This window comes from Schistocerca americana, chromosome 4 (assembly GCF_021461395.2).
Source record: "Schistocerca americana isolate TAMUIC-IGC-003095 chromosome 4, iqSchAmer2.1, whole genome shotgun sequence".
Classification (NCBI taxonomy): Eukaryota; Metazoa; Arthropoda; class Insecta; order Orthoptera; family Acrididae; genus Schistocerca; species Schistocerca americana.
The window spans coordinates 797553808-797572857 of NC_060122.1; the positions used below are offsets into that span (position 1 = coordinate 797553808).

General features: G+C 40.4%; 1 protein-coding gene across 1 annotated transcript in view; it reads left to right on the forward strand.

Annotated features, from left to right (window-relative positions):
- LOC124612885 (cancer-related nucleoside-triphosphatase homolog) overlaps positions 1 to 19050 on the forward strand; it is a 77942-nt gene that overhangs the window by 45361 nt on the left and 13531 nt on the right. The window contains exon 3 of the mRNA XM_047141334.1: positions 378 to 480. Within this exon, the coding sequence (XP_046997290.1) occupies positions 378 to 480 (103 nt within the window). The remainder of the gene's footprint in view (positions 1 to 377; positions 481 to 19050) is intronic.

Consider the following 19050-nt stretch of genomic DNA (forward strand, 5'->3'; position numbering starts at 1 on the left):
TTAGTAAAACAGCTTACAAACAGCTACTAACACAATAGTAAAAAGTAACATTAAACCAAGAGTACCAATTTTCTTTTGATTTCTGGATCTGTTATGCCTCAAGGATCACAGTTTTTTTTTATATATATGATGTAAGCACAACAAGGGACTTTATGTTATAACAAGAGAAATGTTTGAGTTGAAATTTGTTTATTCCCTGAAGCTGCTAAGATATTCCACTTTCATCCATTTGGTACAAAAAAACTGAATGTTTTCATTCACATTTTGTCATTTTTTTCCAGCTTTTCTTTTTATCAACTTATCGTTTGTAATTTCTGTAACATTCTCTTTCTAGTCATCATCCACTATTTAAATAATACTTTTTTTTTTTTTTACAGAGGCAAGCAGATTGAGAGAAGCCATCCTGAATACTGTGTTGGCCAGTATATTGTTAATGTGAAGTCTTTTGAAGCTGTTGCATTGCCCGTATTTTGTGATGTGGTAAGCTAATGTAACAGTTGATCTGCAGTAATTAACATTCAAGATCAGTAGCCTGAAATGCAAACAATTTTCTTTATAGTAAAACAAAGCACCAAGTATGGATAAATAGCAGATTTATTGATCCCCTTCTCTTGCTCTCCTGCTCTTCCTCCTCCCCCTCCCCCCCCGCCCCCCTCCCCCTCCCCCTCCCCCCTCCCCCCTCACTCCTCCCCCCACCTTCACCTCTCATCTTCTCCCCTTTTCTCTCTTTGCCACTGAGAGTTAATATCTTCTTTTTTTGTTATATCTAAAATTAAAGCTTCTCAAAAAACATTTGCTTTCAAGCATTTTACCACTTGTTTAGGTTTCTTCCTGTTTGTCGTACATAGACTTTGTGAAGAATGACTGGCTGCACTAAAGCGTGTGTGTACATTGTAATTAGCCTGATAATGTCTTTGCTGTGCCTATGAGAGTAAACTCTAGGTGGCTGAAGTATATTCAGGGTGGTCCATTGATAGTGACCGGGCCAAATACCTCACAAAATAAGCATCAAACGAAAAAACTACAAAGAAGGAGACTCATTGAGCTGGAAGGAGGAAACCAGATGGCGCTATGGTTGTCCTGCTAGATGGCGCTGCCATAGGTCAAATGGATATCAACTGCGTTTTTTTAAAATAGGAACCCTCATTTTTTATTACATATTCATGTAGCACGTAAAGAAATATGAATGTTTTAGTTGGATCATTTTTTTGCTTTGTGATAGGTAGCACTGTAATAGTCAAAAACATATGGCTCACAATTTTAGATGAACAGTTGGTAACAGGTAGGTTTTTTAAATTAAAATACAGAACGTAGGTATGTTTGAACATTTTATTTCAGTTGTTCCAATGTGATACATGTACCTTTGTGAATTTATCATTTCTGAGAACACATGCTGTTACAGCATGATTACCTGTATATACCACATTAATGCAATAAATGCTCAAAATGATGTCCGTCAACCTCAATGCATTTGGCAATACGTGTAACGACAGTCCTCTCAACAGCGAATAGTTCACCTTCCGTAATGTTTGCACTTGCATTGACAATGCGCTAACGCATGTTGTCAGGCTTTGTCAGTGGATCACGACAGCAACTATCCTTCAACTTTCCCCATTGAAAGAAATCCGGGGGCATCAGATCCTGTGAGCGTGTGGGCCATAGTATGGTGCTTCGACGATCAATCCACTTGTCATGAAATATGCTATTCAATACCGCTTCAACTGCACGCGAGCTATGTGCCAGACATCTACCGTGTTGGAAGTACATCGCCATTCTGTCATGCAGTGAAACATCTTGTAGTGATATTGGTAGAACATTATGTGGGAAATCAGCATACATTGCACCATTTAGATTGCCATCGATAAAATGGGGGCCAATTATCTTTCCTCTCATAATGCCGCACCATACATTAACCCGCCAAGGTCGCTGATATTCCACTTGTCATAGCCATCGTGGATTTTCCGTTGCCTAATAGTGCATGTTATGCCGGTTTATGTTACCGCTGTTGGTGAATGACGCTTCGTCGCTAAATAGAATGCATGCAAAAAATCTGTCGTCATCCTGTAATTTCTGGGCAGAACTGTACACGACGCTCAAAGTTGTAGCCATGCAGTTCCTGGTGCATAGAAATATGGTACAGTTGCAATCGATGTTGATGTAGCATTCTCAACACCGACGTTTTTGAGATTCCTGATTCTCGCACAATTTGTCTGCTACCGATGTGCGGATGAGTCACGACAGCAGCTAAAACACCTACTTGGGCACCATCATTTGCTGCAGGTCATGGTTGACATTTCACATGTGGCTAAACACTTCCTGTTTCCTTAAATAACGTTACTATCCGGCGAACGGTCCATACACTAGGATGATGACGTCCAGGATACCAAGCAGCATACATAGCACACACCCGCTGGGCATTTTGATCACAATATCCATACATCAACACGATATCGACCTTTTCTGCAATTGGTAAACGGTCCATTTTAACACGGGTAATGTATCATGAGGCAAATACTATCCGCACTGGCGGAATGCTACGTGATACCACTTATACGTTTGTGACTATTACAGCGCCATCTATCACAAAGCAAAAAAAGTGGTCCAACTAAAACATTCATATTTATTTACGTACTACATGAATATGTAATAAAAAATGGGGGTTCCTATTTTAAAAAACGCAGTTGATATCCGTTTGACCTATCGGGCCAACCATAGTGCCATTTGGTTTCCCCCTTCAAGCATGATGAGGTTTGGGGTATGTGATAATGGATAACTCACAAGCATTGAATCTAACTGATGAAACAAGAAAGTTTAAAAATACGGCCTATGAAGTGGGCTAAAGGGAATACAGACATTTAAAAAATGAGATTGACAAGAAGTGCAAAATTGCAACCCAGGAGTGCTGGGATGAGAAATGTAAGGTTTCAAGTGCATGTATGACTAAAGGAAAGATAGATGTAGCCTGTAGGATTGGAAAGACCCTTGTAGCACCAAGGAGCACTTGTATGAATATCAAGGGCTCAGATGGTAAGACTGCTGAGCAAAGAAAGGAAGGCTGAAATGTAGAGAGAATATATAAGTCCCACTCATGTAGAAATCTGTACTGCTTTGTGTACCCAAGGTACACGCCGAGAAGAATTTCAATGACCTTGAGATTTCCCTATTCATGTCAGTTTTATTTCTCATACTGTGAAAGTGTGAGAAGCATTTTAAAGTCTTCACATATCTCCTTCCGATTAACTTTGTGAGCAAAGGGATAAAAAGGAACTTTTTCCCATTGTGCAGAAAAAGAAGTGATGTGTGACTAATTTCACTGGAATCTATCAAGAAGTGCCACTCTTTTCCACAGAGAGTCTCGGTAATGGATTCAATATTGTTTCTTGGAAGTAGATTTCTGAACTGAGGACGATGTTTGACACTCCCTTGTACACATTTTGATTATTTTTCAACAATTAAATATGTAGAATATTTAAGTTAAACCACAGAAGAATAACTAATAAACAATGTACCATATTTGATTACTTTGATAGATAGCGGGTAGCACTTGTAAAGGGAACCCAATTAATAATGTTGGCGAGTATTAGGTGATGAATGTAGGGGCTATGACATAAGGATATAGATAGTGTGACATATGGATATTTGGGCAGCGTGCATGGCTGGCTCAAGTGGTTGAGGTGACAATAAACTACCAACTACTGCTGATGTCAAAGAACTCACTGTCAGTGAATAAATTTCGAATGCTGTGTTTTGTTCAACAGAACTATGCTATGTTTTGTTCATGGAGATGATATCATGTAGCCTTTTGTGTTTAACACTCATAATTGGGGGGGAGACAAAAATCCTCATGCCACCTGAGAACAAGGCCATTATAAAAGTTCTCAATAACTTTGTGTGTGGACTGGTGTCATACACAATTGTTTGATCAACCTTAACAAGATTCCCCCTGAGCTTAAAGTCTGTATCTATACAATTAACATTCAAAAGTGCTGTCAGAATTGCTGGAGGTGGTGCCCCTTGTAATCCATCAACACAGTATTAGTGCACTGCAGTGTCTCCTGTGGCTGCTAGTAAGCTAGTTCACTCAACTATTGGGAAATAGCTAGATACATCGCATAATATCATCTGTTCTTGTTGTGACTGCTTTTTGAGACATTATTTTGTCTATATAAGTAAAGTAAAGGTAAAGTCCGTGGCACAAGCCTGTGAGTGGGCTATTGGGTGGCTGTAGGCATAGTATGGCCTTTCTTCACCACATCACTAGCAGGGGGATGGTGGTGGTCCAATTGTCCTGGTCTCCATTTACCCCCAGGAGAGAGCCCCTGTACTCATCTGATAGCAGGCCAAATGGACCTGTGGCTGTCATGGAGGGACTGGAATGATGAAAATTTCCCACTCCTACCAGGGATTGTACCTGAGGCCTCCAGGGCTGGAGTCTAGTTCTCTGCGTAATGTACCATCACAGCCACTTGATATATTTGCATGAAATGGTCAGGAATCTTTTTATGGTTAGTTTAGCTTATACACCCTTATGTATGCAGCAAAATTGTTACTTTTTCCTTATTTAAGAGAGTCTGGCAATTTCAGCTTTCATTAATGGCTAGGACTCATTATATTTGTCATATTGGCTGAATATTCTGCTACTGTGTGATGTGACTTCACCAATACATAATTATGATCACTATATAATTAATAATTCCATTGCAATTTTGGAAAAACTAATGGCCCATTTTGGTAACTTTTATGACCTATTATATCAACCAAACTTTCAGGTATTTCTTCTGTCAGGGATGTGGTTCAAACCACCATATGAATAATAACTAAACTAACTATTTTAAAAACTGGGAATCCTTACTGTGTTAAGAGAGTATATCTATCAATCTCTTACGCATATCAGGAAAAGTGTTAGTAAGTATTTCATTAATAGTTCTATACATAATCATGGAACAAAATTCAGTTTGAACTTATATTTGCCAAGGATAAAACAAACAAAATCTCAGAAAACAGTGTTTTCTAAAAAAAAAAAAAAAAAGTAGTAAAATTATATATTAAATTGTCCAAGGATATCAAAAAAGAATACCTAAATGCATGTTTGAAAAGGCAACTAGTACAAACTTCATAAGTAACTGAATTACACAATTAAAGATCACACAGAGAACTCAAAGTAGTGGTTAATACTGAAAGTGGACAGCTACAGCACCCTTTCACAATACATGATCACAGTGTAATGGTTCTACTAGAAAATCATGTGCCAAGATATATGCCAGTAATATCTTGCCATTCTCCTGAGCTCATTATCTCATTAATCATGAGGAGATGATGACTCAGTTTTCCAGACGGAGTGAGTAGAGGGACATTACAACTGTACAAGGGCTCAGTAACACTAACAACTAAGTAATTGTGAGTCAACATCAGTTTGTCACTACATAAATAGCAGAGTGCAAGTTAGATTTGAATATGGCTCATCCGATCAAAAGGTGTTTCTTCCTGCACTGTTGCTCTGGCCCCTTATAGAAGCATGGATCATTCATGAGGCACCTTACTTTAGGGATGACAAAACAGTGAAATAATTAAACAAAGCAATATATGGGTTGTGATTACTAAAGGAGGGAAGCATTAAGAATAATATCCCGTAGGGTAATAATGTGGTCTACAACCAAAGGATTAAAGTTTGATTATTTGTTTATTCAAATCTCTCTCAAATTTATTCCGATTGGCAGCCTCGTATAGGTTGTTACTAATCTTAAGATACCAGAAACCAAAATGATTAATTTTGAAGTGCAAGCAGAGCATTCATAGACCATAACAAATGTGAACTAATAGCACAGAGTCATGCATCAAGTCACTGAAAGTGCAACAAAACCTTAAAGTCCAGCTGGTGTGTACAAGTCTTAATACAGAAACAAATTCATTGCAGTTGAAATATTCGATCAGTTTTAGTCCAACCATGAGTGCGCCGTGGTCCCGTGGTTAGCTTGAGCAGCTGCAGGATGAGAGGTCCTCAGTTCAAGTCTTCCCTCGAGTGAAAAGTTTAATTTTTGTAAACTTAGAGAAAGCTTTTGACAATGTTGATTGGAATGCTCTCTTTCAAATTCTGAAGGTGGCAGGGGTAAAATACAGGGAGCGAAAGGCTATTTACAATTTGTACAGAAATCAGATGGCAGTTATAAGAGTCGAGGGGTAGCAGGGGTTGGGAAGGGAGTGAGGCAGGGTTGTAGCCTATCCCCGATGTTATTCAATCTGTATATTGAGCAAGCAATAAAGGAAACAAAAGAAAAGTTCGGAGTAGGTATTAAAATCCATGGAGAAGAAATAAAAACCTTGAGGATCGCCGATGACATTGTAATTCTGTCAGAGACAGCAAAGGACTTGGAAGAGCAGTTGAACGGAATGGACAGTGTCTGGAAAGGAGGGTATAAGATGAACATCAACAAAAGCAAAACAAGGATAATGGAATGTAGTCGAATTAAGTCGGGCGATGCTGAGGGAATTAGATTAGGAAATGAGACACTTAAAGTAGTAAAGGAGTTTTGCTATTTGGGGAGCAAAATAACTGATGATGGTTGAAGTAGAGAGGATATAAAATGTAGGCTGGCAGTGGCAAGGAAAGCGTTTCTGAAGAAGAAAAATTTGTTAACATCGAGTATAGATTTAAATGTCAGGAAGTCGTTTCTGAAAGTATTTGTATGGAGTGTAGCCATGTATGGAAGTGAAACGTGGACGATAAATAGTTTAGACAAGAAGAGAATAGAAGCTTTCGAAATGTGGTGCTACAGAAGAATGCTGAAGATTAGATGGGTAGATCACATAACTAATGAGGAGGTATTGAATAGAATTGGGGAGAAGAGGAGCTTGTGGCACAACTTGACTAGAAGAAGGGATCGGTCGGTAAGACATTTTCTGAGACATCGAGGGATCACCAATTTAGTATTGGAGGGCAGCGTGGAGGGTAAAAATTGTAGAGGGAGACCAAGAGATGAATACACTAAGCAGATTCAGAAGGATGTAGGCTGCAGTAGGTACTGGAAGATGAAGAAGCTTGCACAGGATAGAGTAGCATGGAGAGCTGCATCAAACCAGCCTCAGGACTGAAGACCACAACAACAACAACAACAACAACATGAGTCAATGTCCATAAGCATACAGAGTTTCAAAATATTTGCAGGTCCTGAACTAGTGCACATAGAAATATTTCTAAGCTCCAAATAATACTTAAGCCTCCGATAAAAGGATATATCACATCTCTTGGGCCTTTATAATGTTGAAAGATGCTCTTGAAATTTGAAGAAAGTTTATTTAATTATTAGCTAAGTTTTGGAGAAATGGTTTGTGATATGTGCAGGTGTGACAAAAGATGAGGACGCATCACATCTACAAGGCAGGACAGTGAGTTAGCATTACAGCAGTACTCATCTTGCAGACTAGGTCATCCAGCACCTTCGTGCTTTTCTCTCTTTGCACCCTTTTTTCTTGCAATGGTACAACACCTGAAACCTAGCACAGTAGCCATTCCCTTGTTGGAAGGGGGGGGGGGGGGGTGGCAACAAGTACATTGCACTGTTATAGACCCCTGACCACTCACAGATCTTACCATTGATACCTGAGCTGGAAACTCCCAGTCCAAGCCAAGGAGCACGTGTCCACCATGGCTGTGGCATGGGGACTTAGGGCAACAGTCTACTGGCCAGGTAAGCATTACTGTGGCCAGGCGGCACCAAAGGAGACAGCTCCCATTTGGAGTGGGAATTCCTTTTTGAATACAACACCTTTGTTCTTCATTGAATATCTTGAGGACAGGTTTGGGAAAGCGGTAGTGATTTCAAAAATGAAAAGTGGCTCTGTTCTGCTTAAAGCAGCCTCCTCAACTCATTTATGGGCTCTGCTCTCCTGTGACAAGCTGGGTGATATTCCTGTAACTATAATCTGCCCTAAAACTCTGACATGGTACAAGGCATCATTTTCCACTGAGATCTCCTTTTACAGACTGATGACGAGTTGCATGCTAATTTGAAGTGACGAGATGTGCATTTTGCCCATCGTGTCCAGCAAGGACCAAACGACAACATCTTGGCCTTTGAAGGTGACTCATTGCCTGAGAAGGTCAGAGTGGTTGTGTGCAGCTGTGATGTCAAGTCATATATTCCTCCTCCCATGCAGTGCTACAAATGTATGCAATTTGGACACATGTCTTTGCACTGGAGTGCCAGGCCACTCTATAGGGATTTTGGCCATCAGTTGTTCATGAACGCTTCCTGTGCCCCCTCCTCCCTCCATCTGAGTCAACTGTGGGGAGCAGTATTCACCGTGTCACCAGATTGCACTGTTTTCAAATGCAAAAAATCCAGGAATCCAAGGCCCTTGACCACCTCATATATCAAGAGGCCAAGAAGAAATATGATTGCCTGCATCCTGTGCATATGATAATGATGTACACTACTGCTATGTTGATATCGTTCACTTGAATGACTGCCATCACACCCCATATCTTCTGCGTTTGGCCCTCAGAGCTGCCTGACTACACCCACTCCCCTAGTGGTGGGGGTCCTCCTCACACTGCCTCCCTGACACCATCTTTGTGTGTGTTGACTCCCTCTCCACCCTATCCACCAGGCATGTTATTTCCCACCTCCAGCCGGAGAAGCAATGCCCTCGTCCAGCACCACTTACCAGAAAGTGTTCCCTCGAGATGCTCTCTTCCCAGGACCTTGCTGATCTGCAACTGGACACCAGATGGTGGTTGAAGCAGACACAGGTTGCAGGTCGTAAAGCTTTGAGTTCCTCTTCTGTCCCATAAATTGCAGAAATCTAAATCATCTGATTATAAGTAGTAGTCTTTAAATAGGGAAAAGATTCTGACCCCATGTGGACAGACGCAATGTGTTCTGCCTCTGTATCTGAGGCAGTGTTCCTGGTTACTCTTATGGCTCCAGACCTCCCCACTTAGCTTCATTTGGAGCAAATGGGTACTGATAAAGTATCTTCACAACCAGTAGCAGCAGGTGTCACTGAGGCATTTGGTCCAATCATGCCCCCCACAGGATACTGATAGTGTGATCCTCCAGTGAAACTGTAGCAGTTTCATCTACCACCTGGATGAGCTATGTTGTGCACTTCCCTTGTTTTCTGCATCACCAGGAAACTTGTCTCCTAGCAATGTGGACCCCTACCCTCCACAGCTGCCAGGGCCATTTTAACAACTACATGTACTATGAAAGGACATCGGCTGGTGTTTGCTTGTATGTTCTGGACTGTCTACAGCAAACACATGCCACTCAACACAACTTTCTAGGCTGTGGGTGTTCATGTGACGATATCTCTGGAATTAACCATCTGAAATGTGTATCTCCCTCCAAATGATGAAATGTCCCACAACATGTTGTATGCAGTGTTTTCTCAGCTCACTTAACCCTTTGTAATACTGGGTGATTTCAATGCCCGAAACACTTTGTGGGATGGAACTATGACCACTGGCTGTAGTAAAGCTTTTGAAAACTTCTTTGCAGAGATTGATCTTTTCCTTTTGAATGCTGGTGTTCCCACACTTTCAGTGAGGCATAATAATAATAATAATAACTGGACACAGATCACAAGTATATACAACATTTATTACCAGATACCCAGAATTAAAATTTTAACAGAACAACAACTAGCTGATCAGATCCATGTAATAATCAAAAATTACAGGATACCCCAATCAGAATTAGAAAACATCAAACAAGTACAACAAATACTGGAACAAAATAATGTGCAATCAGAAGAGGAAGAAATACAGTAATGGACTCAAACATCCCAGAGCAAACAAACAAAGAACAACACGCATCAATTAAACAATCAAAGGAAAACGAAATCTTAAGACAGCCACCAGAACAAGCACAAATAGAACACGAACTGACACACATGTTAGATATAGAAGAAAAATTTCAGCTGACATATATAGAATACAAAGACACAAATACAGACATTAGACCATTCTTGCATAGACCACCAAATAACGCACAAGTTGAAACAACAATAACAACTATCAACACAATCATACACAACAAAATAAATGAAAATACAACTATGGAAGAGTTACAACTACAGGTTTATATAGGAGCACTCACTACACTAAATATACACACTAGGCAGAGATCAGAACCAACCAACACACAGAAGAAACCCACAAAACCAGCATGGCAACACAGGCTACAGGTCATAATAGAAAAACTGAGAAAACACATCGGACAGCTAACACAATTTATAAGGAATGAAATATCAGACAAAAAACGAAAAAGGTTAGGTAAAATCTCACAACAAGAAGTGATAGAGCAATCAGATGAAAAGAAGCAGAGATTACCAACATTGGCCAAACGACTTAGATGATACCAAAAAAATGAAAATAGAAGGAAACAAAACCAAACATTCAACACAAACCAAAAGAAATTTTACCAGACAGTAGATAACACTCACATTAAAATAGACAATCCACCAAACATAACAGACATGGAACAGTTCTGGAGCAACATATGGTCAAACCCGGTACAACATAACAGGCATACTTGGTGGGTACAAGTAGAAACAGACACATACAAGATGAGACCACAAATGCCTGAAGTGATAATTTTGCAACATCAAGTCACCCGAGCAATTAATTCTACGCACAATTGGAAAGCCCGTGGAAAAGATAAAATAGCAAATTTCTGGCTAAAGAAGTTCACCTCAACACATTCACGTCTAACTAAATTATTTAACATGAATATAATAGAGGGAAACATTCCACGTGGGAAAAATATATCTAAAAACAAAGATGATGTGACTTACCAAACGAAAGTGCTGGCAGGTCGATAGACACACAAACAAACACAAACATACACACAAAATTCAAGCTTTCGCAACAAACGGGTGCTTCATCAGGAAAGAGGGAAGGAGAGGGAAAGACGAAAGGATGTGGGTTTTAAGGGAGAGGGTAAGGAGTCATTCCAATCCCGGGAGCGGAAAGACTTACCTTAGGGGGAAAAAAGGACAGGTATACACTCACGCACGCGCACACACACACACACACACACACACACACACACACACACACACACACATATATATATCCATCTGCACATACACAGACACAAGCAGACATGATGTCTTTCCCTCTCCTTCCCTCTTTGCTGATGAAGCAACCGTTTGTTGCGAAAGCTTGAATTTTGTGTGTATGTTTGTGTTTGTTTGTGTGTCTATCGACCTGCCAGCACTTTTGTTTGGTAAGTCACATCATCTTTGTTTTTAGATAAATTATTTAACAGTTACATTGCAGAGCCATACACATTCCCTGATACACTTACACATGGAATGACTTATCTGAAACCTAAAGATCAAGCAGACACAGCAAACCCACCAAAATATCTCCCCATAACATGCCTACCAACAATATACAAAATATTAACATCAGTCATTACACAGAAATTAATGACACATACAACACAGAACAAAATTATAAATGAAGAACAAAAAGGCTGTTGCAAAGGAGCACGAGGATGTAAAGAGCAACTGATAATAGATGCAGAGGTGACATATCAAGCTAAAACTAAACAAAGGTTGCTACACTACGCATACATTGATTACCAAAAAGCTTTTGATAGTGTACCCCACTCATGATTACTACAAATATTGGAAATATACAAAGTAGATCCTAAATTGATACAGTTCCTAAACACAGTAATGAAAAATTGGAAAACCACACTTAATATCCAAATAAATTCAAATAATATCACACCACAGCCAATACAGATTAAGTGTGGAATATACCAAGGAGACTCATTAAGTCCTTTCTGGCTCTGCCTTGCTCTGAAGCCACTATCTAATATGCTAAATAATACAAATTATCGATATATGGGGAGAGATGAAGGTGTGAAAAAAGTCGAAAAAGTGTTGGTTTGAGATGAGCTATGTTGATCCTGTGCTGAACTTAGGTTGGTGAACAATGATGTGTACAAAGGTTAGGTAGTTGTGTTGCCTCCAAAACACGTTAAAGGGTGGAGAAATTCAGGAAAATTTCGAAAGTATCTAGGCGATACTTCAGTGAAGGTTAGCGTGCTTGTGTTTAGCGACTGTCTACCCCAATTTTGAGAGAGTAACTCTGATGGATAATTGTATTTCCTATTTCTTTCACTGAATTAATAAAAAACTCATTGAGTGTTTGAGGTGGGATATTAATTTTGTCTCCTGTGGCAGCACTTTTAGTTGTTTTCCAAGCTGTTTTGCATTTATTGGTGGAATTATGTATGCTGTTGGCATTGTAGATTTCTTTAACTTGCAGGGTGGCTTTTTTTGTATTCATTCCTGCATTCCACATAGGCTGATTTGGCATAGTCAGACTTCATACAATTGTATATGTTGTACAGTAACAAAAGTTGTTTTTTTAGATCTGTCAGCTGTTTAGTGTACCACATATTTTGTATGTTTTGAGAGCTGAATTTATGGCTGCTGTCCATTATTTTTATTTTCTTTATGGGAATACTATGGTTAAATAGGGTCAAGAATGCATTAAAAAATCTATAAATACTATTTTGGCTGTCAGGTCATTGCCTGATGTGTAATGTCCATCAACACTACAATGGCTAAACCAGTCTCTGTCAGCAAGGGAATTAAGAAATGTGTTAATTTTATCCTGTTACAGGTCTGGTAATCACAACTGTTGGGACAGGTCTGTTTGTATTGCTCCTATTGAGGGGAATTTTACTTGCATAATTTAGAGATTCAGAGTCATGGTCTGAGAATGGGAACACTTCAGCTTCACATGTGTTTTCAGTGGTCTTGAAGTTTACACAGATGTTATCTAAATATGCTTTGTTTCTTGTGGGCCTCTTATTGACATGATGTATATTGTATTGTCTTAGTAAGTTTTCCAGTTCTGCAACACTACTCTTACATTTAGTAACATCAAAATCAGCATTCAGATCACCTCCTATTGCAATATCATAGTGTAGCCATTTAATATTACTTAATTCACTCAGTAGCATGTCCATTTTTTCTAAAAATATGTTAATGCTTCCCTTTGGTGATCTATACAATGTATAGTATACATGGATACTACTATTAGCGTATGACTATTAATGATTATACCTGTAACTTCAATGTGCTGTTCATCACTCAAGGAATTAGGGCAAGTTTGGTTATTGTGCAATTGAGTGACTGGTTGGTATAGATTGCCACACCACCTCTAATGTGCTCTTTCCTGCAGAAGCTATTTACTACACTTAAGTTGTTAAATGTGGTAACTGCAAGTTCATTCTCATTAGCCCAGTGTTCACTCAGACAAAAAATATCATACTTGTTATCAATACCAAACTCATTTATGATAAGTTCTTTATCTTTCAGTCCTTGAATCTTAAGGTAACATATTTTAAGATCTACACTCTCATTGCTTACACATTTAACATTATAGTGATTGGTTTTCATCCTTTTACAAGGCTTATCTTTTGGATTTCTGCCTCTTGTTGCATTTTACTATAAAATTGTTCACTTGGAGTGGTAGCACATCTACTGATGTATGCTTACTCTTCCCTCCTTGTGATGATATTGTAGGTGAGGCTGCTATTACAGGAATTGATGGAATTGCTGTTATGGTGTGTGGAGGCACTGTTGTGGCATCTGGTGATTGTGGAGATGTGGTTGTTGCTTCTTCTTATGCTGCTGTTGAGTCTTGCTGATGCAGTGTGGTAGGTACTGATGCTGCTGCTGCTGCTGTAGGCACTGTAATGCAACTGGTGACTGTGGAGATGTGGATGTTGCTTCATCTTCTGCTGCTGTTGAATCCTGTAGATGAAGTGTGGTAGGTGCTGCTGCTCCAGCATTTGTTATGTGTGTAGGTACAGTTGCTGCAGTTGCTGCTTCCACCTCTACTGCTGCTTTAGAAATAACCTTTTCTTCAGACTCTGGTCCTATTCAGCCACTGACCTTTCTGTTTGCAGCCCAGGTCTTTTTCCGTCCATCCATTGGTGAGTTATGACGATGTGTGTAACAGTTATCACTTACCAATTCTTTTTACTCTCCCTTGGTGTCACTCGCCAGTGTTTCCACCCAGATGGACTCTCTCCAAAGCTCATTGGGATGCTTTCACCACTGCTGTCGCCGTAGGCACCCCACCAAATGGAGGTATTGATGCAGTTGTCCAGAGCACATTGCAGCCATTCTGTCAGCATGTGGCACAGTGATCCCCTCTTTCTTCGGATCCGTCCATTGGAAGACATATCTTGGTGGACCCCTCAAATCGTCATGACTATTAAAGATCACAGGTGGGCTCTCCAACACCATAAGCGACATCCATCAATGAAGCACCTCATTGCCCTTAAACAGCTCCTTGCCCACGTCCACCATCTCATAAAAGACAGAAACGAGAATGCTGGGAGCAGTGTGTTACTGCCATTGAACCATGTATTCCTCTTTCACAGGTTTCTATGGACACTAGTACTCCACTGGTGTACCTGGTATCACTGTGACTGGTGATGTCTACCCTGAGGCAGACACTGTTGAACATTTTCATTTCATTATGGTCAAGCCTCTGGACCCGAGGATTATCAGCCTGCATTTCCTCAAACACTGCTGTTTTGACTTGCTTTAACATTTACTACACATCACCTGGAACATTATAATGTTCCTTTCAGTAAGTGGGAATTCCTCGGTGCCCTAGCCATTTGTGCTAATATAGCTCCAGGGCCACAACACATCCACAGCCAACTACTCAAACACTTATGAGTGAATTACCAACATCACACCCTTGCCATTTTCAATAGTATCTGGAATGAGAATAAGTTCCTGTCTCAGCGGCGAGAAAGCACAATTGTCCAAGTTCTGAAACCGGGTAAATTCTCCCTTGAGATGGACAGCTATTGTCCAGTTAATCTCACTTATGTTCTCTGTAAGTTGCTTGAATGTATGATGAGCAACAGCTGTATGGTACCTTGAGACTTGGAATCTTTTGGCTCCATCCCAGCACAGTTTCCACTAAGGCCATTCTCTTGCTGAAAATTTGGTCTGCCTGGAGTCTGCTATTTAGTCAGCTTTTGCCTAGCTTCAACATCTTATTGCTGTCATCTTTGACTTGCATAGAGCTTACAACACTGCATGGAATCACCATATTTTTGCTCACTATTCTTTCCAGGTTCAAGTTGGTGCTTTTCACAGTACTCATATACAAGAGAATGGTGCCCCAAGGGTTCTGTATTGAGTGTGTCCCTGTTTCTAGTGGCTATTTATGGTCTAGCTGCAGCTGTGGGCTCTACAGTGTCACCCTCCCTGCATGCTAATGACATTTTTATCTGCTATTGCTCCTCAAGTGTGGGTATTGCTGAACACTTTGCATCACAAAAGCTGCACTTCTGGGCTCTCACTTGTGGCTTCCAAGACATGTGTCACACACTTATTTCACCATGGTAGTGTCCCTCCCCAACCAGAAGTCTAACACAAGGACCAAATGCTCATTGTGGTGAAGACTTATCATTTTTTGGGATTGGTCTTCAATACTCAGTTGACAAGGCTTCTCCATCTTTGCCAACTTAAGCAAACATGCTGGTCACTCCTTAATACTCTTGACTGTCTCACTAACACCGGCTCGGGTGCAGACCACTCTACACTTTTGTGGCTCTACAAAGCTATGATCCTGTCATGTCTTGATTACTGAAGCCTGACATATGGCTCAGCATCACCTTCCGCATTGCAGATGCTGGACTCAGTATACCATTGTAGTGTCTGACTTGCAAGCAGCTCTAAGAACAGTCTACTCACAGAGGATGTCATCCCTCCCATACAAATCAGGCACCAACAGCTACTACTCATCTAAGCAATACACATTTGTTGTACCCCTGAATGTTTAAACTACTGTGTCCTTCTTCCTGGTAGAGATATATACCTCCCACAACTTAGGCTGAGGTCTGAAGTCATGATCACAGTTCACATACAGAGTCTGTGCTCTGAACTCCGTCTTTCTCCCTGTTGCCCCTTGTCAGAGAGAAATTTTGTGTGCCCCCATGGTGTGTACTCCACCCTCGGATCTGCCTCTACCTCTCCTTTGGACTGAAAGACTTAATAGCCCCTATGGCTTCTTTGCCACTTGTTCCTGGACATCCTTCACATATTTTCAGGCTCAGACGTAGTATACTCCGATGGCTCTATGGTTGACAGATGAACTGGTTTTGCCTACACACCTGCAAGATGCAGTAAACTACTCTCCATGCCAAACAGATGCAGTGTATTCACAGCAGAATTGGTGGTCATTGCTCGAGCCTTCAGCCATCTTCATTCTTGCACTGTTGAATCATTCTTAATTGAGAGTGGGTCCTTGAGTAGTCTTCAGGCTGTCGACGAGTGCTACCCTCAACACTCATTGGTTGTGACCACCCATGATCTCATAATGACCTTCATGGCCCTGGATGGTGAGTCATCTTTGTATGGACCCCTGGTCACGTTGGGATCCCAGGGAATGAACATGCTGACTGGTTGGCCAAACTGGCTACCAGGATGCTGACTTTGGAGAGAGGGGTATCGGAACCAGATCTTCAGTCAACTCTATTCCTACTTTCGTTGGAGGCTTGGACTGCAAATTGTTGTGCACTGTTTCCTCCAAATAAACTGTAAACCATAAAACAGAGTATGACTATGTGGCAGTCTTTCCTTCATGCTCCTCACAGGAAATCTGTCCTCCGTCGGCTTCCCAGAGGCCACACTTGGCTGGCCCACAGTCACATCCTCCAATGTGAGGATCCACTCTACTGTCAGTGTGATGCCCATCTTATGGTGACCCACATTCTACTGGACTACCCTGATTTGGCTACCTTACAGTGAAGCCTCAAACTTGCTAACATGCTACCTTTGGTGCCAGTGGATGATGCCAAAGTAGCTGATTTAGTTTTATGTTTTGCCCATGAAACTGGTTTTTACTCCTCTCTTTTACTTAGGAAACATTAACATCATGAGCCAATTGAGGGATTGGAGGGATGCCATGTCATTGCCTGCTCTGCCTCGAGGGGCCCATGGCTGCCCCTTCTCAGTGATCCAGCCTGGTTCCTGCCCTTCCCACCTTTTAAGTTCTTCTTAGTCTTTCACATCTATCATTGGTTGACAGACTTGTGATCATTGTTATCTTTCCTGAGATTTTATCTCGTCCATGTAGCTATTTTTCATGTGGTAATGGAGGGTGTGGAAGCACCAGTCAAATGCAAAGGCCCTGTCTCTGGTCACATAACATGCTCTGGGACCTCTAGCTGCTCTGTGGGTGGGGCAACTCTCCCTCCTTCACCCTTTTACCCCTTTCTCATTTCTACTTGCTTCTTTCTCTTTGTTTTCTTGATTCTTGGATACATTTGAATCCACAGGATTTGTCTTTCCTCTCTGGGGACTATTCCTGGCATGGCACACAAAGGGTTAAGGGACCAATGAGCTCACAGTTTGGTCCCTTTAACCCCATCACTCCATCCACCCATCATCAGTGCACCTGATGATGGCAAGTTGGTTGCTTGCCAAAATATTGTGCACATTCGACACTGGCATTGGCCTGTTCATCTGTAAACTATTTCATTATGAATTGTGCCAGGAGCAGTCAAAGAATGACATTTACCAGTCAGTCTCACACATCAAAAATAACATTGATCATTACTGCACAAACAGGTCTGTTCATGACCATGAAACAAGATATAGACTGAACTCATTTGCTGAGAAAGAATAGACATAAAACTCAAAACAGCATTTTGTATCAAGAAATAAAACTGTACAAAAATTTCCAAGGATGTTAAAGTTTACTAAAACAAATTTATTTAAAAGGCAGCTAAAAAGTTTCTGTTATGCAATATATTCTATACAGTGATAACAAAGAGTAGGAGTTTGGTAAAAAAAATTAAAATAATGATGATAATAATAACAATAATAATAATAATAATAATATAATGAAACATCTATCATTTCACATAACAGTTTCACACTATGTCCCCCCTCTTTTTTCCCCTAAAAACCTTATGCCCTAAGCTATGCAATGTATATTACTACTCGTAACACCTTAGCCTCTTTCTGATCCCAACGTCTTACTCATTACAGAGGGATGATGACTCAGTTTTTCAGGCTAGCAAATGGGAAGTTGCAGCACACAAAATGGAAACCAAACATTGTCACTATGGTCCTGAAGTCAGCTGATAGTATGTAGTGACCGAGAGTGAGAAATGGATGAACAGCGGAGCACTGCCATTTTATGTTATTAAATAAATTCTTTGCTAAACAGTACTGCACAGTAGGGATAAATCAAATGAGGTAGCACTGTTTTAAACAGACTGTCTTTGTATTAAGGATGGTGGAGGCTCCGGTCTTCATCAGCCATCTTGATTTAGGTTTTCTGTGGTTTCCCTAAATTACTTCAGGCAGGTGCCAAGATGGTTCCTACTTTAAACTCACAGATGATCACCTGTCTCATCCTTGTCAAACAAGATCTGTAATTACTACCACCACCGCCACTTGTAACATCTTCCCCCTCACCTTCTCATAAATATGCCGTATCTACTGTGGAGTTTATCAGGTATGCTGTAATGCCTATCCCTAATAATGATTCTGTTGACCATCAAGATGATAAAATAAAATATAATTCCATACTGATTACTGTCTTTGTATTCCTTACTTGCAATTTCTGCTCTCAGGCTTCAGTTATGATACTGATCTTGCTATAACATACCTGACACAATGTACCATGTTATGCTCTTAATTCAGATACCGTAAAGCTTTGTCACTCTCACATTTAATCTGAAGCTTCCTAGAGCATCTGTAGTTAGATTTGCAATTAATTTCTAAAATTTGTTACTCTTTGTTTCAGCAGCACACTGTCTTACTGCTTCTGCCTTCCACACTGCAGATATAACCATGTAATAAATGTTTACAATTTGTCCTGATCACAAACTCCATGAAATTCAGTATAGAAATAACATTCCAAGGTGGTTCTTATAAGGTCACAGTCTTTTTATATATTACTGGTGTTCCATGATAAGGCCCCTCATACACTCCTGGAAATGGAAAAAAGAACACATTGACACCGGTGTGTCAGACCCA